At 36.1% G+C, this 26,493-nt stretch overlaps 1 protein-coding gene across 1 annotated transcript; it reads right to left on the bottom strand.

The window, feature by feature from the left end:
- Positions 1 to 1,674: 1,674 nt before the first annotated feature.
- SLC25A17 (solute carrier family 25 member 17) lies at positions 1,675 to 19,010 on the bottom strand. The gene is made up of 9 exons (XM_026694822.2): positions 18,784 to 19,010; positions 14,972 to 15,032; positions 14,018 to 14,084; positions 13,036 to 13,187; positions 11,303 to 11,419; positions 6,989 to 7,134; positions 6,725 to 6,820; positions 4,607 to 4,689; positions 1,675 to 3,099 (listed from the first exon to the last, which is right to left on the bottom strand). The coding sequence occupies exons 1-9, from the start codon at positions 18,835 to 18,837 to the stop codon at positions 2,952 to 2,954; spliced, it is 924 nt and encodes a 307-aa protein (XP_026550607.1). The 5' UTR covers positions 18,838 to 19,010; the 3' UTR covers positions 1,675 to 2,951.
- Between the last annotated feature and the right edge of the window lie 7,483 nt (positions 19,011 to 26,493).

The following is a 26,493-nucleotide window of genomic DNA, read 5'->3' as shown; positions in this document are numbered from 1 at the left end:
TTATACATATACACTAATACAATTATATATCATTTTCCCCTACTGTATGTTGTATAAACGAGTCCCATATTTCATTATAATTATCCAACAAAGTTTATGTCTGTATGCAATTTGCTCATAGCAAGTTTAATCAAATCTTCAATCCATGAAGTAAATGAGGATATACATTTATCTTTCCAATATTGCAGTATGAGGCTTTTAAAATAGTAAGAACTCAGAGAAAACATTTATATTGTTCAGTTCAAGTTCCACATTCTGTACTAAGTATGTAATTCAAGATAATATTATCCTCTGAAAACGTTAGCTTTTGTCACCATCATGTTTATATAGTCCACTATTTTTCCCAAAACCTACTGTAGTAAAGATGTTGTACATAGGACATTATACAAACATATATTTTAAGGAAGCATTGTCCTCTTACATCTCCAACAAAATGCTGTCTTACACAATCCTTTCCTATACAAACATAATGGAGTCCAATAAATTCCACATATTATTTTTGTTATAGAAGTCATAGTTTAAGAGCAATTGACATTCTTGCCATTAGTCTCTCCATCTAAGCAATACAGGAAGCTCTAATTCTTTATTCCACTCATCTTTTAACTGCTGCATAACAGATTTATTAAAAACAAGTGCTTATAAAAACTAATGGTGTGATTTTTTTAAGTTTCAAAAGATTTACCCAGTTGTTTTAGTATCTCAGGTGCCACAGAAGTTAAAAATGCTGCTAGACTGAGCGTTAACTAATGTTGTAGCTGTAAATATTGCCATTGAGTTATATCTGATAGGTATTTGTCTCTCAGTACAGCATGTTAAAAATTACCCTCATCATCTATCAACCGATCCCCTCTTATATCTAATTCTCCATATCACAATTTAAGACTTCCATGTTGATTAATACATAAGATCAATTGTCTTGTGCGGTTTTCTACCATTTCAAGAATACTGAAAGCAAGACAAGCCTTTTTAAGTATTATTGACAAAGTCACACACAGAATACATGTACAAGCACACCATGTAAACATAGGAGTTACAATGGCCTTGTTTGTTTTCATAATTTCAATTCTTCCTTGAAAGATACAAATAGTTTCATTTCTATTTTGACAATTTTGCTTTTTTTTAATTCATCCTCACTTTCAATTAATATATGCATGTACTTGTTATTTGGGGAACTATTATTTCAGTGATTAGTAACCAACAGTCCTTGAGGTATTTATCTTGCCACATCCTCAACTACAAACTGTAGAAACTTCATATTCTTCCCAGGTTATTACATGAGTGTCTTCCAACCTAAGACTTCTCATAAGCTCAAATTTATTTAAACATAAAAGCTATGTCTGTTTCATTGACAAAGGTACAGATGTTTGCTTTCATGTCCTTTTGAGTTTGATTTAGGAGTTCCTTCTAGATGGATGGCTTTCCTCTCATGCCTTCAGAGCCCCACCTTCCTCATCCATTGTGGATTATGCTTAGCTTGTCTCCTCTCAAGTTTATTAGTTCCTTCCTGTCCACTGAGGCTGCTTGGCCTTCCCACCATGTCAATAATAACTTGTGTGATTCGTAAGATTGTTTGGAAGCAGATTAAGAGTTACTGTGATCTAATATTTGGCAAAACAAAAGTAAGAAACAGCTCAAACAATGTTTCTGTTTTGAGAAACAAAATAACTTAACCAATTTCAAAACAGGTTTATTCTTTATTAATCAGTTATGGATCTGGAGAAATAATAAATATTCTTGAATAATTCTTAGTCTTTCACATATTACAGTTACAATACGGAATGTTTATTATTTGCGGTGGCTTGGTTCTTCTTTCAAAATTTAATTACATTTTTATATAATAGGACATATGGGCATTTATTTATTATACAGATAGTACAATACTATTACCACAATAAGAATCAATCATAAACTTGCACATTCCATCTTTATTCTCTTCTATCAGCATAGCTGCAGTAACTAATTTTGTTTATTAACCATATATAAATATTGCTTAAAATACTGTTTAAACCAGTAGCATAGTTAAATCTTAACTATAATTTCTTGAAAATAATAAATCATTTTATGCCTATGTTTGAAGTTGACTTGAATTAGAACCAAAGGAAAAATGCAATTTAAAAATTGAAGTTTTCAACTGCCCCATAATTAAATCAGAGAGGTAACATATAAACCCAAGATTCATAGTTACCAACTTTGATATACAATAAATAATTACAATGTTTGAACAATCTCACATGGTAATCAAATTTTTTTTAAAGATGGGGCTTCTACTAATATAAAAAGATAATTCCCAATTCTGCCATTTATGTTAAAATGGGTCATATGATAGAAGAGGGAGAAGAGTATGTATGGAATAATTTTAATTTCTTAAATGTCAGAAATCTGACATGATTAACATTCTATATTTATGTATATTATCCAATTTTATCATACTAGGGAAGCCTAGCATAATATTTAATTCAGCATTAAAATGGTAATAAAATTGATGCTTAAAACAATTTCAAATCCATTCTTCAAATTCTTAGGTTGCTGCACAGGAAGGCATAAGAGAACACAACTCAGTTCTTCCAAGACAATTAAAATATTCTTAGCCAATTAAAGCTTATCTTCTAAGGACAATTTTTAAACAAAATCTTTACTGGACTCATTATTAAGATGATCATATAACACCAAATATTTGAAATATCATCAGACAGCAAATGGGGAATTAATGCTTAAAGGGTATTTTAAAATATATGAAAAGTCGAAGAATGCCCCAATCTTTACATAAAACTGAATAAAGGTGATGCCTTCTAGAAACTGGAACATAGATACATTCAACAGTTTTGATTGAGAATACAAGCACAGTAAAATAAAATTTTGGCCTTAGGATAAAATTGTTTATGGCACCCAATCATTTGTCAGGGATTCTGATTTTCCCCCTCTAAGTTCTATATGCTTTATAGTCAAATATCTTAGTTCTTTAATGGATGCTTTAACCCCATGACTGTGAAAGTAATAGCAGTAAGTTTTTCATAGATCAGAAACATGAGTGCCGCAGTGAGGACTGTCTGGAGCAGCTTTGCTTCTAATCCTTTATAGAGTCCTACTAATCCGAAACGCCTATAAAAAAAACATATTAAACATTATATTGATTAAAAAAAATAAAAGGCAGATAATTATTCCTTCTATAGCAAACATACATCAATTTTGCTCTCTTCTACTCTTTGAATGCAATTATTAAGAATCACTAAGGATTTATGGATATGATGCGCTCTTTGACCAGATGCCAATAAGACCAGTGCTCCATTGGCTGTATTAACTGAGAAGAATGAACTGCAGATTCTGTCTTCCACTGGACTTCTAGAGGTAGCTACATCTTGGAAAAGAGACTGGCATTTCCAATAGATGGGTTTTAATTTATCTTCTCAGAATAATTAGGTATTGTGTGGATTTACAGACTGCAATCATAATTTTTATCAGATTTATAATCTACCTTTCCAGTCAAATTGAGCATTCAGGCAGCTAAAAAATAAACATACTACCATAATTAATACAATACAAAAAAGAGAGGGTTTAATCATATTTTCTGCTGGCTGGCAGCAAGAAATATTATAAATTCTTCTCTTCCTGCATGCTGCCAGATCATAATAAATTGAGCTGATATGTTTTAATAAACAGGGAGAACTAGAGATCCAGGAAACCAAATGTGATGTACAAGCATCAATGAAACTTGGTAGAAACTTGCCCATGATCATCAGATAGTTTCTTCTAAAACAGGAGGCCCAGTGAAAAGCCTGGGGATGGTGCACTATATATAAATAAAAAATATACTTGCACAGAAATTTATGAACTGGAGCATGGAAATCCTGTAGAAAGTATTTGGTTTAAGAATAAACAGTGAGAAAGAAAAATGAGAATTGTAGAGATTTATAGTTTGTTTGTGGAGATTTGAGTAGACAAGATACGAATGAGGCCTTAATGTATCAGGAAACCAGTCTTTCAAACAGGCATGCAACAGACATCATGGATTTCCCTTATCCTAACATCTGCTGGAAATTTAATTCTGCCAAGAATCAGAGATTCAATAAATTCTTTTACTCTCTTGCTGACAACTTCATTTATAAGAATGTGGAAAATAGTGGGTCTGCTATCCTGGACCTAATCCCCAATGAAAGGGAGAAAATGGTTGAAGAACTGAAGGTGGCACCTAGGAGAAAAGTAATTGTTATCTTAATATCTACAATATGCAGAAGAGGAACTATATGAACTGTCAATCATTGGAACAGGCTTCCAAATAATGTAGTGACAACTCCTTCATTAGAGGTATTTAGTCAGAGGCTGGATAGTCATCTCTAGAGATGCTATAGTGGATTGTTCACTAAGCAATAAATTGAACTAGATGACCTCTTTTGTCCCTTCTAATTTTAAGATATTATAAATAGTTTTATCAAAGAATAATTCCAGGGCTTTTATTCTATTATTACAATTTAAAATTTTGCTGTTGTGTATGTGTGTATAATAAATTTATCTCTCTGTAACTATCCATTTACAAAGTGCCCAATTTACAGCAATCTAGTAAGATATTAAACTGGGTTAAGTAGAAGCCAGTTAAAAATGCAAAGCTTACTTTATTCTTTGCTGAAGAAGGTAGAGGACATTTTTAAGACTACCTAATCTCCTGTTTTCAGGGTTCATTCGGTGATGTCCAAACTGAAAAGGAGACAAAATGAATAAATGAACATTTTTCCTCTTAATTTCTGCTTACAGAAGTGTGCAAAATTATGAAATATTTTGGTTGTTAATATAAAGTATTGTGATCAAACTTTTATATTCCTGTACATAACTTAAACATAACTTAAACTTATTATGGCCTTTGGGCCAGAGAGCACAATAATGAAACATGTACACCTGTAATTGTTATTTAAAAAGACATATAATGCATTACATTACATTAAATTCAGTATAATGACTTTAACACAGATAGTAGACTTTAACACCAAAATTTGTGCAATCTAGAAATATATGTCAGTATCCTGGTTAAATAACAGTAGTGACAGATAGTCATTGTGATATCTATCAAAGTAAGTCTTTAAAAAGGAAAAGATATATGGCATTTTCAAACACTAATGGACAGAGGTTTTCCAAAGAGAGTCCTAAAGACTGGAACTTGTTATTAACTTTGGTCAGTCAGGTTGATAGCAGAGTTCTCTTTTAAAGCTATCCACCTTTTGTAAAGTATCATCTTGCCTGACCATGGGCAAAGCTCCAAAAGTGTTGATAAGTACAGCTTCTTCTGTATCATACTTGGCCTCATTCTGCATATCTGCCTGCTTAACCAAGGACAAATGGGGAGATGAGATACTGCTATTAATTAATTAAAATACTATGTAGTTCACATGTAGCAGAACTGAACAAAGGAGTTGCCCATCCAACATGTACCCTTTGATTGGAACAATTTAAAAATAGCAATAAATTGTTGCCTTTTAAGTGACATGTGAGGTATAACAAATTGCTTAAAAGTCAGAGAGATTCATTTACTGCAAGGCAAATGTGGGAGCCACTCAAACAAGCAAAAATCTATTTGGCAACGAAGAAGCTGTCCCAGAGAAGTTGCAATTGCTCTTTTGGATCCATTGACTAGAATTAAGGCTGTGCAATGAAGAGGAACCTGATTTAATAACAGGGAATAAGCTTTGATGAAGTAACTTCTTTAACTGCTTGCACACCAGAGTCAGCCCACTGACACCTTTATTGGCTTATAATTTATTATTACTTGGTCCTAAGGGTTATTGCTTAACTAAGTTGTCTGCTTGGGCATGGGTTTCAATAATGTCTGTGTGTCTTTCTGTATGCTTTTGTGCAAAACTTCAAAGTTGCTTTTGCACAGATCCAGATTATTTTTAATGAAGGCTAATTTACTTGAATATTAAAATGTCAGTCTTTGCTGTGAGCAAATATTGTTTTGCCATGAATTCAACTGAGCCATTCTATGACAGGATCTTCGCCCAGTATTGAGGTGGTCTTCTTATTTTTGTTAGAAGAAGCCAGAGAACTAGTGAAATGGCCTGAAGAAGGATGGGGAAGGGGTGGTGTAGAATAGGGCCAGTCAATTAACTTGTAACTAAGAAAAACAAGAAAGCTCAAATAATTGCTTTTTTTCTATTTCTGTTTTAAAGTCCCATTCAAAAACCTCATTTTTTTTTTAGAAATGGAAAATGAGATTAGTTTACTGTTTCTTGTTGTAAAAAAGTTCGTCCATGTTTAGCTGTTGGCTATCTTGGAAGAGTGCTGTCAGCTACTCTTCCACTTCTTTTCCTCCAGTCTTCCAAATGAGAAATAAGTATAATTATTTTAAATTCTGGCATATAACTTGAGCTGTGGTGTTAATAGAAATGGTTTACAAAGTATGAAGAGTATGAAGCTACCAGGCTTACCTCACTATTACATAATGCCATGCAACATTTTATGCAGAGAGGCAAAGGAGAAATCCTGCCTAACAGTAATAAATATACTCTAATATGCTAATGCAGCATCCATTATGAAAGCCATATGCTACTATTAATTCATAATATTCTAATTGTGAAAGTCTGAGAAAGTTTTTTAAGAGCTTTGTTAGCCTCAATTAAAAGCTGTGCTTGTCTAATAACAAATTAAGAACTATTAAATGGAACAAACAAATTAAGAACTATTAAATGGAACACCCTACAAGTTAAGGTGTGAATGAAAGTGATTTGACATTACATACCCGTAAAATTGACTGTACTGTCTGCATAGGGTAAGTGAGAGTAGTAGCAATTGCTTTGGCTATTGCTCCAATAGCAAAGGCATCCAGTGAAGACAGCTAAAACAATATGGAAAAAAAATTAGTATCTTGATTCAAAAAAAAAAAAAATTAAGCACCTTCGAATCCATCCTAACCCTAAACCAAAATGGTAACGATTTAGTTGAATGGAACAATTTCTGAGATCAAAGTTAAACATCATCTTTCTTGTAAGTCTTGGAATCTCACCTGCAGTTGTCTTTTTAAAATTTTCCTCTTAAGCCCTTCATAAAACATGAATTGTATGGCAGGATTAAATACTAACAGCAGTGAGGGGAAAGTACCATTCCACAAAGCCAAGATTCCTTCCTCTCGTATTATCTGATGAAATGCATCTGATTAGAAAAATAAATAAGGGAAATAAGAATTTTACAGAGGATGCAGAATTATACATTTGATCAGTCTGGAAGTTTAACATTATTCATAATGTTCTACATTTATTTTGCAATTTAGATCAGAATTCAAATAATTAATTTTGTATGGACTCACTGTAGCAGATTTTACTTTATTGTTCAGTATTGATCATGCAAAAATTTTAATAAGCTGGAACGATCAAATTCAAGGTGGCAGGAAGGGTGTGGGAGTTCTTAAAACTGGACAGACAAAACTACAGCACACAAAAGCTGTCTTATGAATCAATTCAATTTTTTTCCTGTAATTGTGACATAATTCAAAGATGTATTTATAATGTTTCTATGCCGCACTACTCTAAGCAGTGTTAATTTTTCTTTCAGCAATGCAAGGCTGATCAAATAAGCAGAATTTAGTAAAGGCAGACTAACCCTTCTGCTTCTCAACTTAAAGAGGTTTGGCGTGCAGAAAATTACTTTTTGATTTACTTGCTTCTATCATTGATTGATTTAATTAGCTGATTGCAAAGTAACACTTCTGATACCATGTCATGTATGTTTAATATAAATTAAATGTGTGTATAGTTACTGCTAAATCTCCCCAGAGTTCTAATGATCTTAGCCAGCAATTGTCTAATAGAAATACTGATCTTTTTCTTGATTTTACCATTCATTTCAATTCCTTCTATTCTTCAGCATACATTGTTTCCATTATCCCAAGGAGAAGCAATGGAAAGTTTAGAGATTTGGTGATTGATGGGTAGCAAGTTTCTGTTGAAAATATTTTACTCTAATCCTTAGTTTCAGATGAGACAAATACAATAATTTCTTATGTTCACAAAACCTTATCAATTAAGAAATCACCAGTTTGAAGAATGGGCTGTTATCTATGCCATTTGAAATTTAAAAAAAACTCTTTTCAATATTACATGGAACTCATAAATCAACTAAAATAGGTCTCCTGAAAGCCATGTGCATGTGAAAAATATATTTGTGATAAATAATGCCCCCTAAAGCATCTGCTTGGTTCATTCCCTGCTAAAAGACCTGAATAGACATAATTCATTTTGTTTGTCCCTAAAGTTTCTTTAATGTAATCCTTTTTATTCAATGGCACAACTGGAGGAAACCAGACACTGCCTTTATTATTCACTCATCAAATCATTAGGAAGACTGATTCTCAGCAGTAAAATACTTTTCTGGCTGGATCCATGAGAATACTTAGTCTATTCAAATAGAACTGTTATGTTCTTTATTTTGCCTGTATAGGCATCCTCAGGTTAAAAACATCAAACTTAAAAAGACAACCCCTAGATAGAAATGCCCATCTATTGCAAAAAATGGCGGACAGCGTTCTCATTCCTTTAACCGATGAACTGTTGAAGGTGCACAATGCTGAAGCTGCGTATTTTTAATATACAGCCTATTTTCAGAGGTTTCTAAAAGCATTGTATCATCAGCTCAAGGAAGGACAATGCCATCTGCTATTTTTAGTAATAAGCAGTCCATTTATGAGTGCCATCCTACATAGAAATGTGGGTTAAGGACAGAGTTAAGAACAGTCCCCTTTTCATATCTGAAAATCTGGCTTCAATAACTGTGTATGTGAATTTCTCATTAAAACCTTCCTTGCATGCAAAATGATTTGCTTACATAGCTACACAGAAGAGGCACAAAGTGTGATAAATTTGTTACTTTTCTGTTTTGGAAAAGATGGTCTCTTTTCCCTGTTTGAAAAGGCTAGTACTCACTGCTCGCTATTCTGCTCTTTCCCACTTTTATTACATCTCCTCCTCCTGCTCCTCCAACTACTACTTTTTTTGAGTGCTACTGCTGCAGAACAGTATCTCTTTCTGTTTCAGGCTGCTTTATGAGCACACATACCACTGCATCCAGCTGCCTCTCTGCTCAACTTTTATAGTCAACAATTGCTGTGCTGCCTAGGAAAATGATTTAAAAGAACAGGACAACAGCAGCACAAGTGCTGGCCATTTTGTAGTCAGCCTGTCCTGTAACATGCCTCACCCCTTTTAATAATTTTAATTAAAGTATTTTTGATATTTTTTCCATCTCTGTGTGCTTCCCATATCTCAATAGGAAATCACTGATGACATTTTGATATCCTGCCCACTGTATAATACTTAATCAGGAATTGGTATCCTTCGTCTGCTAACAGCCATGTGAGTGGTCGGTGGTCAATTATTATAGTGAATTCACAACCCCAGAAATACACACAAAGAGCACTGATTACCCATTTCAATTTCCGTCCATAGGCTTCCTTTTCAATTGTGCCATATTTTTGTTCCCTTGGAAGGAATTTCTTTGACAAGTAGATCACCGGATTTGAATAAACACTGCACCAAGCCTACATTAGACGCATCTATCTATACAACAAACTGTTGGGAGAAATCTGGCCCTTTTAATACTGGCTTCCTACATAATGCATCTTTTATTTTCAAAAATGTCTCCTGCCATTCCTTAGACCACTGTACTTTCAAAGGTTCTACTTTTCTCATTGGTCTCTTAGAGCAGGGGTCGCCAACCTTTTAGACCTCAGGAACCACCAAACTCATAATTTTAGATCCCAGGGACCACTAACCGGTTCTGTGGGCATGGTGTAATTTGTGGGTGTGGCTTGGTGGTCATGTGACTGGCTGGGTATGGCTTGTATGTAAATATTATAAATATTTATATAAATATTGAATTTTTTATTAAAAAAGAGCAACTTTTACCCAAAATCAAGCAAAGCAGGCAGGCAGATTGAATTGCTCACAGAATCACAGATTCATTCAGAGATCAATCTATCTGCTATTGGCTAGCTCAGTCTGTCACATAAAATTTGCTTGCAAGCAAACTCATAAAATTTGCTTGCAAGCAAACTCACAAAATTAATTCACAACACACCATGTATGTAAATATTGATTTTTTTATTAAAAAAGAGCAACTTTTACCCAAAATCAGGCAAAGCAGGCAGATTGAGTTGCTCACAGAATCATTGAGCGATCTATCTATCTGCCATCGGCTAGCTCAATCTCACAAATTTGCTTCCCGTGAGTCTGCACTGAATTTGCTTGCAAGCAAACCTTCAGTCCTAAGGGAGGCTCAGCTGTGCTGAGCTGAAGATCTAAAGACTAGCTAGAAAGCAAGAAATCCAACCATTTCCTGTTTCCTAGCTAATCTAAATCTCCCTGCACAGCAGAACAGACGATGGTCAGAAAAAGGAAAAATAGCAATTTAGCATGCAAGTTTACCGGTAAGGAGTGGGCGGGGAGGGTTCCCGTGGGCCATGTGGGCGGCGCAGCCTTGTGTTTCTGCACAGCCTGGATTAATTGCTTTGTGGGGGTGAGATTTCTCTGCGGCCCACCAAAATTTTCTCACGGCCCACCAGTGGGCCGCAGCCCACCGGTTAGCGACCGCTGTCTTAGAGGGATAAACCTTTGATAGCATCCCTCCAAACCCAGAAAAGAGCAAACATCTTTGGTTTGGGAGTTTCTACCTGTTTCAAGGTTGCCACCTTTCTCTGATCAAACCCCAAGTACTGGGTTTCCTGATATCTCAGATGGCACTTTTTCTGTTTATGGTTAAGCCAGCTTTCCCTAGACCAGGGGTGTCAAACTCACGTCGTCACAGCAGCATCATGTGATGTATCGGGACTTTTTTCCCTTTGCTAAATGAGGTATGGGCGTGGCCAGCACGTGACTCATTCAGCCAATTGGCCGGGAGTTTGACATCCCTGCCCTAGACAATCAATTGTTTGCCTTGGGTGTTGAATGTGTTCTTCCCAAGTCATGCTTAGTTGAGAATATCATCTAAATGAGCAATACAGTATTCCCCTTGATCTGGTAAGGTTTTATTCATTAACTCCATGAAGGTAGCAGGTGCCCCATGTAGACCAAATGGCATTTTTTTAAAACCGAAAGAATCCTTGTGGAGTGGCACACTCTGTTTTCTCTTTGGAGTGGTGTTCCAGTGTAATTTACTAATATCAGTGTAATTCACCAATTTTTTGGGGGGGAAAAAGGATGTTTGATGAGCACGGAAAACTATGTCAATATGCTGCCTCAAGAGTGGTAGAGGTATGTGTTGGTATACTGAGTTTGAAAAAGCATAATTTAAATATAAAAATGAGGGCAACCCCCCCCCAACAACGTACCTACAATGCCTTTGTAATTGGTTGGTATAATATCTTCATTTCTAAATTTTGCCCCCTGGAGTTTAAGACGGGTGTTTACCACCCACAGCGGAGTAGTCAACAGTACATTCACTACACCTAAGGAAACAAAAGCAAAATTCAGTAAAAAGAGGCCTCAGAAAATTAAAATCAAATTAAAATTTTAACTTTAATCAGTTTAATGTGTAAAATAGAAGACATACTATTTGAAATACTTCACAAAATCTAGACTGAAATTATTCTGGAGGAAAAAGTATTTAAAATGGAAAGTCTAGGAAACTTGTCCTAAAGGTGCTTTTCCAAAAGGCAACTGGACTTTCTTGTTTTTTGCCTTAAAAACATTTCGTTTCTCATCCAAGGAACTTTTTTAGTCCATAGACATCCATAGAGCTTACTTTATTTTGGTTCTTTACCAATTATTACACATTTAATTGAGCAAGGCAAGAAAAGCAAGTTTGTTTTCACAACAGGTGCACACCTAATTATTTCCAAATATTTTTCATAACTTGATGCAAACTTCCCACATTATTCTTCATTATGAAATCATGTATTGAGAAAATCAGAAGTGCTAAACTGTTAAATAAAATTAAGGATTCAAAAGGCATATTTTAGATAATCTGAAGTGGCACATAACATCAGAGAGTTTCACAAGTTAGAATAAATAATAAACCAAAATAAATAATACAGATCAAGAAATATGCAGCAGTGCTGGCAGCCATAGAAAGACACACATTATATCTCTGCACTGTGAGCTGTATTGGTTGCTGGTTTATTTCCAGATTCAATTTCAGATGCTGTTTTAACATGGGACCAGATTATTTGAGGGATTATCTCTCCCCAGAGAGAACCTAACTGTTCCATCAGGTCTGGCAGGAAGGGTGTGTTACAGGTTCCTTCTGCTAAAGATTTCCATTTGACAGGAACCCAGAGATCTTTTCTACCATGGAACCCACTCTGTGACATCATTCCTGCTTAAGAGGAAATAAAAATTAGTTCCTCCAACAGGCTGAGAATCCCAGGAAAATAGTCAGCTTGTGAGATTGCTATGCCGTGTGTAATATGCTGATGCATTCTACTGCTGTCTTATTTATATTTGTGTTTGTTTTCAATTGTTGCTTTAGATGGCTTTGACTGTTTGCTTCATTGTACATTCCCCATAATCATATTAGTAAAATAGGTGGCTATATAAATTGATAGGGATGTGTGTGTGTATAATTTATATATACAAATAGTAATGGAATATTGCTAATAAAGAACATGTATTTCACAGAATAAATAATATCAGATAAATACTAAATTTGCCAAATATTTACATTTTTTGATTTTTGCTTTGGAAAACATCTGATGTTAAATTCATAATATACATTTTCAGTTATATTTGTATATACCGTTATATTTACCACTCACACTATATTAAAATACTTCATAAAATTATGAAATTTCACTGCTAATATCAAATGAATGATTTTCCAAAGATATGAGTATAAGCATCAACTCAGCACATGCTCATGTTCAAAAATAAGATAATGAAATGAAGAGAAACATTCAGTTATACAAAAGTAAAAAAATCTAAGAGAAGTAAAATTAGAAAAGAAGAAATGAGACAAATCCTTTCAAGTTAAAAATACATTTACCACTTCATTATTTTAAATTGCCTTCATGGATAAATTAATCCATATCCCAAATTCAATAAATTTCTGATAGGATTTTATTACCTGCAACCACCCCAAGAATCAAGTCCTTTCCTGTGGTTGAATGATGACCTTTAGCCCAAAGAGTTTTTAAACTATTAAATGTATAGAAATAGACGAAGTTGGAACAACAAAGGCTGGAGATAACAGGGAACCACCCTCGATAGGGTGCAATGCTAAGGAATAAAATAACAAAAGCAAAAGAAAATAATGCAATCATCATAGCAAAAAAGCATATCTGCACCCCATTCCCAACCTAATCTATTAAATATATCTACTAATTAAAAGGTTTTGGGTTAAGAGTTCAAGAAACCAAGTGACAAAATAAAACATATTTAATTATTTGACAGAATACGATTCTATACTAAGGACTAAATTTAACTGAACATATTTATTTCTGAATAACTATGAAAATAACCCAAGAGTTATTTTTTTGTTTTTTGTTTATTAATTATTTGAAAAATCAAAAGAAATACAATTCCAGTCTGAAGGCAAGAAACATCCAATTCAAACACATTGTTTCTTGTTCAAGTATTACCTTTCAGAGATAATTTTATGGAGGCATATTTTAAAAATTAACATACTATAATTATACAGTATAATTAACAATATTCTGTTCATACTAAAGACATCACAAATGTTTTTATGTGATAGAAGTTTTAACTACATATAGGCCAATTTATTCAGGCAAGATTTCAGCCAATGTAATTCCTGCCTAGAAATTCTTCTTGAAGAAGCAACAATATTACAAGAAGTCCCTTAGTATGGAAGATTAAACCTGCCTTTTAATTTTTGTAAGTGTTTGAATTACAAAGAAAAATATGTTCATCAATTCTTTTTTTTTGTTTTGTTTTTTTCTGTGCTTTCTAAAAGAGATTTAGTGGCTCTGTTTAAATTACAACCATTCAAATTATTTAACGGAAATTTAGGAAGATGTCCTGTACACATTGTTCTCCACAGAAGTTTTAAAAAACTAATTCTCCTAGCAAAATAGCCCTGTACTTACATGCCTTCTTCTTTAATTATCTCCAAAAGAACTGCATGTGTGGTTTTTGATTTGCGTTTTTCATCAACTAGAAAACAAGAAATGTTTTTTAAGTTATATATTTCAATATTGCTTTGAGATCATCTTCTAATATTATGAGGAAGCTAGGGCAGAAGTAAAAGTGCATTAATTATTTAATCTTCAGGTTCACTGATTCAATCTAAAACAGAACAGTTGTTTTCTCCTTCATGGATAGGTCTGCAACTGAACACAAATTAAGAAATAGGGTTAGAAAAGTTTGCATTTATATAAATTAAAAAAAAGAAATACATAGACTTTTTGCTTTTCCTCATTGGAAAGTTTAAGATTACATCAAAAGAGTATTTTATATCTGCTCTAAGAATAATTACATTAGTTGCCTGTTTTCAGTTTTAAATATCTGTCTTTTATACTTAACCGCAAAATCCTAAAATTAATTATTGAAAGGATTTCTCCATCACCTTTCTGCATTTCTCAAACTGGTTACTGTATTGTGCTAAAACGTATATTTGAAATGTGAATATAATTTTCTTTTATGTCTACAGTATTGAGAATAAAGAATAATAAATAATCTTTTGGAACATCCAGATTTTCATGCAGTTTAGAAATCCACAATAATATAGTTGTTAATGAGTCTTTTCTCTAATGACTCTAACAATATCATATTAAGGATATTCATCAGCTTTATCAGGAGCCTAGCATTTCTCCAAAAATTATTGGATAAAACAAATCAATCACCCAATAACATGTCAACAAAACTTGAAAGAACAAAAACAAAAATAGAGTGAACTAACTAAATACAAAAAAATACTAGCAGCTAACAAAATAAAGATCAGCTATTACCCTGAACGAATTTTAAGATATAAATGCAAAAACAAGTTGGTATGTTATATATAATATTCTCAAAGGCTAAATGTAAAATAATGGGTTGCTTACCTTGAAGTCTTAGTCTAGCTGTATCCAGAGGAAAAAATACAGTCATTGCTGTCACACTACCCTAAAACATTTAGCACACACAAAAAAATAATTATGTAGAGCATGCAGATTTTTTTTGCAAATATACAATGACCTATATTAAATCAAATAAGTTTATTGCAGCCGTTTGACCAGATAAAGTAAAATATCCAATATCCAAATATTCAGCAAAATAATGATTAAAATTGGATCAAAAATAAGAACATATATAATAAAATAAAAATATTGCTATAAAAGTGATAAATAAGTAACCAGACTTAATTCATGGTGCAGCATATTGTACTGGCAATAGCACAAACTGGGCAACTCAGGAGGATATTTTTAAATCCTTGCCTGAAAGAAAGCTACATCAAACATTATGAAATATGGCAGTGAAAAAGCTTCTTGTACATGAATTCACTTTCAACTTAAACAGAACTCTCTGGATCTGACCGTTGCTATGAAAATATTTACTTTAAAAAAATCTGCATACAACTGCCCATTAAAAATGTGGTTCACAATAAATTAAAATTGTTTGATACTGTAAGCATTTGAAACAGATTTTATGCATATTCCAGGCACACTGCAATAATTTAATATTTATATTTTATTTACAACTGGTCATAGTACAGTTCTGATAAGATATTTGGGTGAAGCACAATATTGATATATTATACACAATCTATCCCTGTAGCTTTCTATCTATAGTTTTAACATTAATCTTTATTTTACTTATCAAAGGAGGAATTAATACAAAAATATATTGCATTCCTAATATATACAATAAGTATATAGTTTTTGACATTTGTTTAATCAAATCTATTTATAGAATTGTGTGACAAACAAATCACATTTTAGATAATATTTCAAAACTATTAGGTCATAGTTATGCAAAAATATTGAAAATAAAAAAGATTCACAAACTTTTAAGCATTGCTATATAATATGTCCACACACAAGCAACTAGATAAGATCTAATTTCTTATTTGATTATCAACATTATTCAGACACATAAGAAATGTGAAACTTATTTAGCAATCGTTAAATCCATGAGCCAGAAGACAATGAGCTCATGAAATAATTTTATGACATTCTCATCCTTGATCCACCTATGCAGGTTTAAACAAGTTATAACAGAATGGCTGTTCACATTTCACATGCAAATCAGTCTCGAACTATTATTTTTTTAACTGAGCAATTATGAACTGCTTTTCTGGACTGAGGAACTACCCTCACATATAATATATAAAACGATACAAAATGCAAGACAATATATTTGTATAATTATATAATCTAATTTCTGTGTATGGAAGAGCCTTACAACAGTCAATATAAGACTTCCCTTATTTTATCCAGTAACACCCTCCCACACTTTTAAGACAGCATGAGTAGCTGGGCCACACCTATGCTCCAAAAGAAAGATGTCTTCAGTACTTAGATATGGGTGTATACTGTATTTTGAGATGGGCAATTGCAATTATTTGGGACAACAGAAGAAATTAAGATTGCAAGTGAAAGAGAAGGAAATGCCAGGCAAAGAGGGGTAAATGTCAGTGTGGGAGATGAAGTGTGTGGAATTCAGACTCAAAAATAAAAACACTGACAAGTAACAGCCATCCAACTGCTGGTAAGGAACTTTTCCTTTCCTAGCAAAAAATTATAAGATGCTTAAGTCCCATTAGAGGTCAGGATGGCAGCAATTGGTACTTGGCTGAAAATATTGAATCAAACGACAGAAACAAAGCCAAGTAATTTTAATGTATCTAATGATTGTTAAGAGGTAGATGCAATTGCAACTAAGGAATTTGCCCAGCAGTCTCTACAGCTGAGAGAGCAGTCCAAGATATAGCTAACCAATGCTGTATCTTTTCACAGGTATAAGTAATTCAAATCTGTCTGTAAAGGAGGAAGGGGGAAGAGAACAAGGATTGTATGAATATTCATAGAAGCTATAGATAAAAATCCTTTGAGGTAACACAAAATATGTAAAAATAGGGTCATAGGTAAGAAATAGGAAGTATCATACATTCTGTTTAAGGATCACTGTGTTTTTGGTATAATAAAAATTCCCTTGTAACAAAGGAAAGAAAAATTAAACCCCTTTTTTGGATGTAGCATTTACCAAAAAGAACTCATCATAGTGGATGACATATGAAAATGACAGCATACTTTATTTAGAATTCTGAACTTACTCTAGTAGAAGAGATTATAATAGGGTGAATTTGGGGGGAAACAACTTTTTCAAAAATTGGCTCCCTTTTTTGTTTGTTAAGTATAATTTTATGAATCCATTTGTGTGGGTGATTATATATACAATATTAACATTAGACATTTTATTCTGACTGACATGGTTAGCAGAGGCTTCTTAATGAAGTCATTAATTTTCCTTGATTCTTTACACTGTACCCGATTATGTTTTTAATCTGGATCACTGATAATAAAGAGATGTACCATCTATGTTGATTCCTGGATTGTACACTACTGGGTGTATAAATTATACTGTTTTATTACAATAATCCAGATATTAAAATAATCATAAATAACTATAATCCATTAGATTTGCAAACTGTTTGCAGTTTCTCATTGTTGTATCGGTGATATATTAATATATATTAATTAAAATGTTAAAAATCCTTTTAACAGGCATGTTGATGAAGTGTATCAAACAAGTAATCATAGAAGCTATTAAGAGAAAACTAATAGCACTTAGACTTATATACTGCTTCACAGTGCTTTATAGCTCTCTCTAAGCAGTTTACAAAGTCACATATTGCTTATCTTTACAGCAGTGCTTTATAGCTCTCTCTAAGTAGTTTACAGTCAGCATATCTGGGCCCTCAATTTATTGACCTCAGAAGGATAGAAGGACGAGTCAGCCTTGGTACCAAAGTTCCTAAACTTTTTTTAAAAAATGAAAAAGAATAAAAATTCCCATAATACTGAACATTTTTCTATTCAGGTTATAAATCTGAATTCCTAAAAAAAAACCTATATTAATGCTAAGAGTTGGCACCAATTTGATAAGACATGATCATCAAAGGATTTGAAAAGAAACTAGTGTAAATTGAGATTAGAAACAGAAATATTTTCTAGATGAGAAAAATTTAAAGTGGCATCTAAAACAAAAGCCAAGTCATCCAGCAAGTCAAGTTTAGTAACAAACATTGGCATATCCTGACAAGATTCTGGACCCTAGTTATTGATAAATAGATTTGCAATTAGGCAAAAATAGATAAGCAAGTGGACATTTAATCTAATGGATTGTACAATTAACAAGGTTGTAATTTATTTATTTATTTATTTGTCTGTATCTTGTCTTATTACTTTTACAAATAACTCAAGGCAGAAAACATATTTCAATGTATACCTTAAAAGTATCAATCTTCCTTTCAAGACTGTAGTTATCTTGTGCATATCAAGCTGAACTCAATTTTTATGAAACCATCCACAACGAAAAATGTAATCTTTTCTTCTGCAGCAGTGGTTTTATTGATAATCTATGCTCTTCAAGCTCCTATGCAAACGGAGCGTAACAGTAAATAATAACTAAGGAAATAAATACTTAGGATGGCAGTTCAGACTAACAGGCAGCCACTGAGACAAAAGTTAGGAGGACAGCTCGACTTCAAAAGCTAACAGCAGTTTATTTTTCTAGCCCAACGCACCGAAGGCAGGTGGAACAAATCCAAGGTTCCCCTCCATCTCCGTGCCTTCCTTTAATCCAGCCAAATCCTCATTTCCAGACCCTCATTTCCGGGTCTTCCTCACACCCGCTCCCTCCGCATCCTACTCACCACAGCTCCAGCCATGGCATGGACCAAGCTCTCGTAGGAGAAGACGCCGACCATAGCTGCTCCTTCGCCGCTGCTACGATCTCCTCCGGCTGCATGAAAGAGAGCACAGAAAAGGAGAAGCTAGAGAGGGATGCAACGTATCGCTGGCACCACCCTCGGCCAGGCCGCTGCCGTATTATGTGACGTTTCCTGCATTCAGCCAATCACACGGCGGCCCTTACACGGATTGGGAAAGATGTCCGAGAGGAAGAAAGGCTGTCCGAGCACGCGCCCTGCTTATCCCGCTCACTCCCATGGGGGCCCCAGCGATTTAAGACCAGCGATTTAAGACCAGAGACCTCAAGTTGTTCTCTTAGTGACGGTTTAGCACTGTTTTTGTTTGTCTGTCAAACTTTGCTTTTTGAGAGTTCTGTCAAACTGGCCGATGCGCAAAGCAAAATACAGAGCTTTCTCAGAAGTTGTGGGTATTTCATCATTGGAAGTTTTCCAAAGCACCAGAGGGCAGGATAAGAAACAATGGATGGAAACTAAAAAAGGAGAGAAGCAACCTGGAACTAAGGAGAAACTTCCTAACAGTGAGGACAAGTAACCAGTGGAACAGCTTGCCTTCAGAAGTTGTGTGGGTGCTTCATCACTGGAGGTTTTTAAGAACTTGTCTGAAAATGCTTGAGCAGGGAGCTGGAGTAGAAGACCTCCAAGGTTGCTTCCAGTTCTTTCTGATTAGGGGGAATATCTTTGGAATGTCATTCAGCGGTAGTACTAGCTTTATATCAAATGTAACATGAAGTGCTGGTAAAGACATTCCTTAAGCCAATATTCCATAGTCTGAGCATTCCTGGGGGTTCTTCAAGACTCTCTCAGATCCAAAAATCAAAATTATTTGCCAGATACTGAATACGCTTTGCAAATATTTCAAAAGTCATCTTCGCTTCATTTTTTTTGTTAAATATAGAGGGTTTTTCATGAAAAATATTTTGTATTAGTACCTAATGGGTTTAATATTTATTGTTTCATGATTCAATAAATATTCCATAAATGTGTAGTATTAAGAATCATTGCTGTAAGCAAAGTTCTTGTAGCATCCTTTGCTATAATGGTTACCACTAATTTCATATTTTGCCTATTATGCCACTGCACAAGAACAACAGATAAAATTAGGCAGAGACTCAATATGCTCATTTGAAATTTCACACAATAAAATGGCTAATCCTGACAATTATTTATGAAACTTTTTTCAATAATTCATTTTAATAGCAATAAATCTAGTGCTCAGTACAAATAAAATGATAGATGGATGGATATTAATACAATTCTTGGTTAATGAACCAGGCTAGAAACGAGATGATAAATTCCAGTTTTGCTATAGCAATGGAAGCCGGTTAGGTGGTTTGGGGCTGGATTTTCTCTCTTGCTCCAACTCCTCACGGTTGTAATTTGGGGGAAATGAGAGAAAGAAGGATGAAGAAAGCACCTTTCAAATGACTGCTGGCTGCATGTAAAAGCCCTGGGACCGACCACTCAACCTAGGCGGGGAGATATGTAGGAAGCAAGAAATACTGTGCAAATATACAAATTAAAAAGTAGGGAGAGACTAAAATAAAACTGTCAATGTTCCAACTAACGAACCCAACAGAAGTAGACTTTCTGGAATTACCAAAAGCAAAACTTTGAGTACATCATTTCGGCACTGATATATTGAGTACATCATTTCAGCACAAAACAAACAAACTTTTCCCACGCAAGCTTGCATAGTTAAAATAATAGCATTCTCCCCTCCTCCCATGAAACAGGTTAAGTTGTCATATTATGAAATGGTGTTTTGCTTTGAGAATATAGGTGAAACTCAAAAAAATAGAATATTGTGCAAAAGTTCATTTATTTCAGTAATGCAACTTAAAAGGTGAACCTAATATATGAAATAGACTCATTACATGCAAAGCAAGATAGTTCAAGCCGTGATTTGTCATAATTGAGTTGATTATGACTTACAGCTCATGAAAACCCCAAATCCATAATCTCATAAAATTAGAATATTGTGAAAAGGTTCAATATTCTAGGCTCAAAGTGTCCCACTTTAATCAGCTAATTAAGCCATAACACCTGCAAAGGGTTGCCGAGCCTTTAAATGGTCTCTCAGTCTGGTTCAGTAGGAATCACAATCATGGGAAAGACTGCTGACCTGAGAGTTGTGCAGAAAACCATCATTGACACCCTCCATAAGGAGGGAAAGCCTCAAAAGGTAATTGCAAAAGAAGTTGGATGTTCCCAAAGTGCTGTATCAAAGCACATTAATAGAAAGTTATGTGGAAGGGAAAAGTGTGGAAGAAAAAGGTGCACAAGTAGCAGGGATGACCGCAGTCTGGAGAGGATTGTCAGGAAAAGGCCATTCAAAAGTGTTGGGGACATTCACAAGGAGTGGACTGAGGCTGGAATCAGTGCATCAAGAGCCACAGACAGATCCTGGACATGGGCTTCAAATGTCGTATTCCTCTTGTCAAGCTGCTCCTGAACAACAAACAACATCAGAACTTTTGCATCTCATTTGGAAACCAAGGACCCAGAGTCTGGAGGAAGAATGGAGAGGCACACACTGCAAGATGCTTGAAGTCCAGTGTGAAGTTTCCACAGTCTGTGTTGATTTGGGGAGCCATGTCATCTGCTGCTGTTGGTCCACTGTGCTTCATTAAGTCCAGGGTCAACGCAGCCATCTACGAGGAGATTTTGGAGCACTCCATGCTTCCTTCTGCAGACGAGCTTTATGGGGGTGCTGACTTCATTTTCCAGCAGGACTTGGCACCTGCCCACACTGCCCAAACCACCAAAACATGGTTCAATGACCGTGGGATTATTGTGCTTGATTGGCCAGCAAACTCACCTGACCTGAACCCCATAGAGAATCTATGGGGCATTGCCAAGAGAAAGATGAGAGACATGAGACCGAACAATGCAGAAGAGCTGAAGGCCACTATTGAAGCATCCTGGTCTTCCGTAATACCTCAGCAGTGCCACAGGCTGATAGCTTCCATGCCATGCCGCATTGAGACAGTAATTGCTGCAAAAGGGGCCCAAGCCAAGTACTGAGTACGTATGCATGCTTATACTTTTCAGAGGTCCGATATTGTTCTGTGTACAATTTTTGTTTTATTAATTGCATGTAATATTCTAATTTTCTGAGATTGTGCATTTGGGGTTTTCATGAGCTATAAGCCATAATCATCACAATTATGACATATCATGGCTTGAACTATCTTGCTTTGCATGTAATGAGTCTATCTTAGTGGTTCCCAAAGTGGGTGGTACTGCCCCCTGGGAGGGTAGGATGCCTTAGGGGGGCGCTAAGAGGCAAGGGGGCCGGCAGGAGGGCGCTAAGAGGTGGCAGGGGGCGTTCAAGGCCCCAGCCCTGCAGGTTCACTGATTGACTGTAGCACCGCTCCAAAGCCGGCGCCTCCAATGTGGAAGCAGTGGCACATTATGTGCCGCCACAACCGTGTTCAACACATCACCCCCTCTGCCACCTCTTAGTGTCCCCAAGGGGGCCCCAGCAGAGGGGCGCTAAGAGGCAGCAGGGGGGCGGCACATTGAATGCGGCCCCAGTGGCACGTAACGTGCTGCTTCCGCATTGGAGGCGCTGGCTCCAGAGCGGTGCTAGTCAATGGGTGAAACTGCAGGGCCAGCCAGCACTTCGAACACCCCCCTGCCGCTTCTTAGCACCCCTCTGCCAGCCCCCCTGGGGACGCTAAGAGGCGGCAGGGGGGCGTTCGAGGCACTGACCCTGCAGGCTCACCCCATTGACTCTTGTACCGCACTGGAACCGGCACCTCGAATGCAGCAGCACGTTGGGAAAAACTGCTGCCACCGCTTTCCCAAGGTGCCGCCGCTGTCGCATTCTATCTGTCCGTCCATCCATCCATCCATCCAAAAGGTCTGTTTGCCTGCCTGCCTTCCTGCCTACCTGTCTGTCTACCTATCTACCTACCTATCCATCCATCCAAAAGGTCTGTCTTCCTGCCTGCTTGCCTGCCTGCCTGCCTACCTATCCATACATTCATTCAAAAGGTCTTCCTGCCTGCCTGCCTGCCTGCCTACCACCCACCCACCCATCCATCCATCCATCTACCAATATATCTGTCTGCCTGCCTGCCTCTTTTTCTGTCTATCTATCCAATCCATTCATCCATCCATCCATCCATCTGTCCATTCATCAAGTAGAGCAAAGCCAGTCTGGGAGGGAGGGAGGGAGGGAGGGAGAAAGAGAGAGGGAGTGAGGGAGTCCTGATGCATCAGATTGAATGAGGCCTAGTTTAGACTGAGGCCCTTTTCCACATTGAAAGATCTTTGCCAGCACATTGAAACCTCTTTGGCTTCTATTAAAGGTTTTGTGGACAAAACATGATCAAGACTATCAGGAAGCTCTCACTTTGTTGACACTTTAAACAGGATCCATTCCACCCTAAAAAATACTTTGCCCCAATGTATTACAGTGCCAATTCTGAAGAAGACAAAACCAAAATATACTGGTAAATTACAAGGAGAAAACACCCCCACACCCACCCACACCCCCACTTCTAACACTGCTGGAGCAGGTGATTGGATTAGAATAGATATCTCATTATCTTTCTCCTCCCTCCCTCCCTCCATTTCTTTTTCTTTCTGTCCCTTCCTTCCATCCCTTCTTTGTCCTTTTCTTTCTTTCTTTCCCTTTTCTCTTTTCCTTCCTCTCTTTCTCTTCTCTCTCTCTTTCCCTCTCTCAGGCTCACCCCTTTAGATCAGGGGTCGCCAAACTTTTGGACCTCAGGGACCACCAAACTCATAATTTTAAATCCCGGAGACCACTAATATGAATTTTCACTGACGGTGGCTTTTCTGGTGTTGGTGGGAGAGAGAGAGAGAGATCTGATCCAACCTCTCTTTCCCTCTCTCTCTCACACACACAGGCAGGGGTGGGATTTAGACCCCTGATCTAAAGCCGTCAAAACTCCAAAAATAGGTCAAGTAGCTCTGGGGAGGCCAGTCATAAATTAGAACACTTGCTAAACAACCAGCCATTTAGTAAGGACCACTTGTATTTGGTTTGCCAGTCACCTGGCCAGGCCCACCCAGTCACATGACCAGCAAGCCACACCCTCAAATTAGGCCACGCACACAGAAATTTGAATCCCACCCCTGGGTGGGGGGCATCGAGGATGAGTTTGTAGCACCAAGGGGCGGTGGACTTAAAAAGTTTGGGAACCACTGGTCTATCTCATATATTAGTTTCACGTTTTAAGTTGCATTACTGAAATAAATGAACTTTTGCATGATATTCTAATTTTTCAAGTTTCACCTGTAGTCCACGTTTTGGCTGACATCCGCAGAAGTGTCCTTGGTGGGTACTTGGCTCTCATGGTTTGATGTCTGGAGCCTCTGCGTTCCATCTCACCCCCTCCTTCCCCTGAGTTCTTTGGCAATTTGAAAAGCGATAGGATTCAAAAGAAGCATAAGCAGCTCCAATCTTGACACCCTTGCCTTATCCTCGAGGCATAATAACTGCAGGATGTAGTGACAGCTCCAGAGAGATGCTCCAGGGAAAATAATCACAAACTGTTCACTTTAAGAGTTTACATTAGAGAAAGAGAAGCAATAACCTTTTGTGTTGAGGATCCCACAGCCTCTTCTTGGGATTAAAAGAAAGTTGATTTAGAATCAATATGGACTGTGAAAACATAGTCTGGGCTAGGAAGCATATTTCTTGGCTAAAAATGGAAAACCAGAAAGTGGTCCAGAACTTAGTCACTTCTAAAATCTGCCTGTTGCTCAGCAAAAATGTTTTCACTTTTGATCCAAGTGGATTAACAGAATTCAATTATATACAGCAAGCAGATGCATCTATAGTTGTCAAGGTATAGTTTATTTCCTTTGTTTATAAAATGGGGTGATAAGTGTTACACCACCAGTCTGTAGGAAAAATGCTGAACTGATAATAGGGGCAAGATAGCCAGATTGTTTTATTTATCCATACTAGGTACACACACCGAGTAATTTGCATTTTTTTTTTGCTGTGCAAGTTTTATATAACATTATGCTAGTATTTGTTTTTAAATGTATTTCTCAGTCTGTGTACAAATATAAGATCTAGGGTAGTTTTTGTAAAACAGTTAGTCTCTAACACGTACATTTTTGAGCTGCCTTTGCCTCAAACCAGTTTTTCAGGTATTACCTGCTTCTAATAACATAGGTACAAGCCAAGGTCTGCAACAGTGGAATTTTCACAAGCAGTAATAGGTAAGACCTACAATGTAATCAACTGAGTTAGATCACTTTCTTAAACAGGTAGACCTTGACTTATTTAATAACCATTCAAAGTTAAAATGGCCTTAAAAAGTGACATGTCCAATTCACATACTTATGACCATTATAGGACCTACATAGTGAACATAATCAAACTTTGGATACTTGGCAACTGGCATGTATTTAACAGCAGTTGCAGTATCACACGGTCCTGATATTATCATCTGCAACCTTCTGAACTTCTGACAAGCAAAGTCAATGAGGGAAGGCCAGATTCTCTGAACGACCACATTATTCACATAACTGTAGTGATTCACTTAACAAACATGGCAAAAAGGTCATAAAATGGGGCAAGACTCACAACTGCCTTGTTTAGCAACAGAAATGCTGATTTAATTGCGGTTGTAAGCAGGGGTGGGATGCTACCGGTTCTGCCCAGCTCTACAGAACCAGTAGCTCTGAAGAGCAGCAGACACCAAACTGGGTCTATATTTGCTGATGTTTGGCCCACCAGCCTGCCTGGGCTCTTATCTGTCCTTTATTTCCTGCTTTTTCAACCTCAGCTGTTTTGCGTGGCAGAATTGAGGTTGAAAAAGCAGGAAAAAAGAGGCTTTTCAAACGCTGTGCACCTGTGCACAGTGCTTATCAGCTGTCCTGGTGGCACAGCTTAAGGTTTTTTACACATGCGCATGCAAAGCACGCATGCGTGTGCAAAACATAATCACCGAACTGATACTAACACCAGTTGAATCCCACCCCTGGTTGTAAGCCAAGGCCTACCTGTACTTCTTATTAAGAAAATGAAGTAAATAAAATATTCATATACTTTTGCAAAATTTAAAAAAAACTGAACTTTTGCAGCAGGCTGTTCCAATATATTAAACATAACTTTACTTTCATTTAACCACGAAAAAGAGTAAAGAATTAGATTCCTATTTTGTAATGAAGCTGCAAATTACATCTGAGCATTTATCAAGTTAGTTGCTATTGCTCTAGTTATCATGAATCCCCAACTCATCCTGAAGAGATTTTAAATATCCTGAAAATACTATTTTTAGAAAATAATGTATCTTGAAAGTATTTGCAATATGCAAGTAATCATCAACTTACAACCAGCCATTTAACAACCATTCAGTTATGACAGCCTTATAAAAGGTGCTTTATGGTCTGTAAAGCACTTGTGGCCTTCATTTCATGGTACACTGTGCCTCCTTAATTGCATTACTAGTTATTATCCCATGGTCACATGACTGTGATTTGCAATGTTTTTTACTAGTTTCAGGCAAAAAAACCATTTGGGAGAATGAATTTGAAGTAATTCATTTAATGACCACTATGAAAAACCGTCTAAAAATCAGGCTTGGTAATATGATGCCTTGACTTATGATTGCAATGATTTATGACCAAAATTCTGATCCTAATTGCAAGCCATAAGTCAAGGAC

Source organism: Notechis scutatus, chromosome 6 (genome assembly GCF_049901735.1).
Source record: "Notechis scutatus isolate UNSWTSFEM ecotype Mainland chromosome 6, rNotScu1.2, whole genome shotgun sequence".
Taxonomy (NCBI): domain Eukaryota; kingdom Metazoa; phylum Chordata; class Lepidosauria; order Squamata; family Elapidae; genus Notechis; species Notechis scutatus.
This window is presented reverse-complemented; position numbering and strand designations above follow the sequence as displayed.

Coding starts and splice junctions, on each gene's coding strand:
- SLC25A17 (XM_026694822.2), bottom strand. CDS start 18,837: ATGGTCGGCGTCTTCTCCTACGAGAGCTTGGTCCATGCCATGGCTGGA. Junction 7,135..11,302: donor CAATTACAAAGGCATTGTAG/GTACGTTGTTGG, acceptor TTTTCTAATCAG/ATGCATTTCATCAGATAATA. Junction 3,100..4,606: donor CTTCTTCAGCAAAGAATAAA/GTAAGCTTTGCA, acceptor TTTTTTTTATAG/GCGTTTCGGATTAGTAGGAC.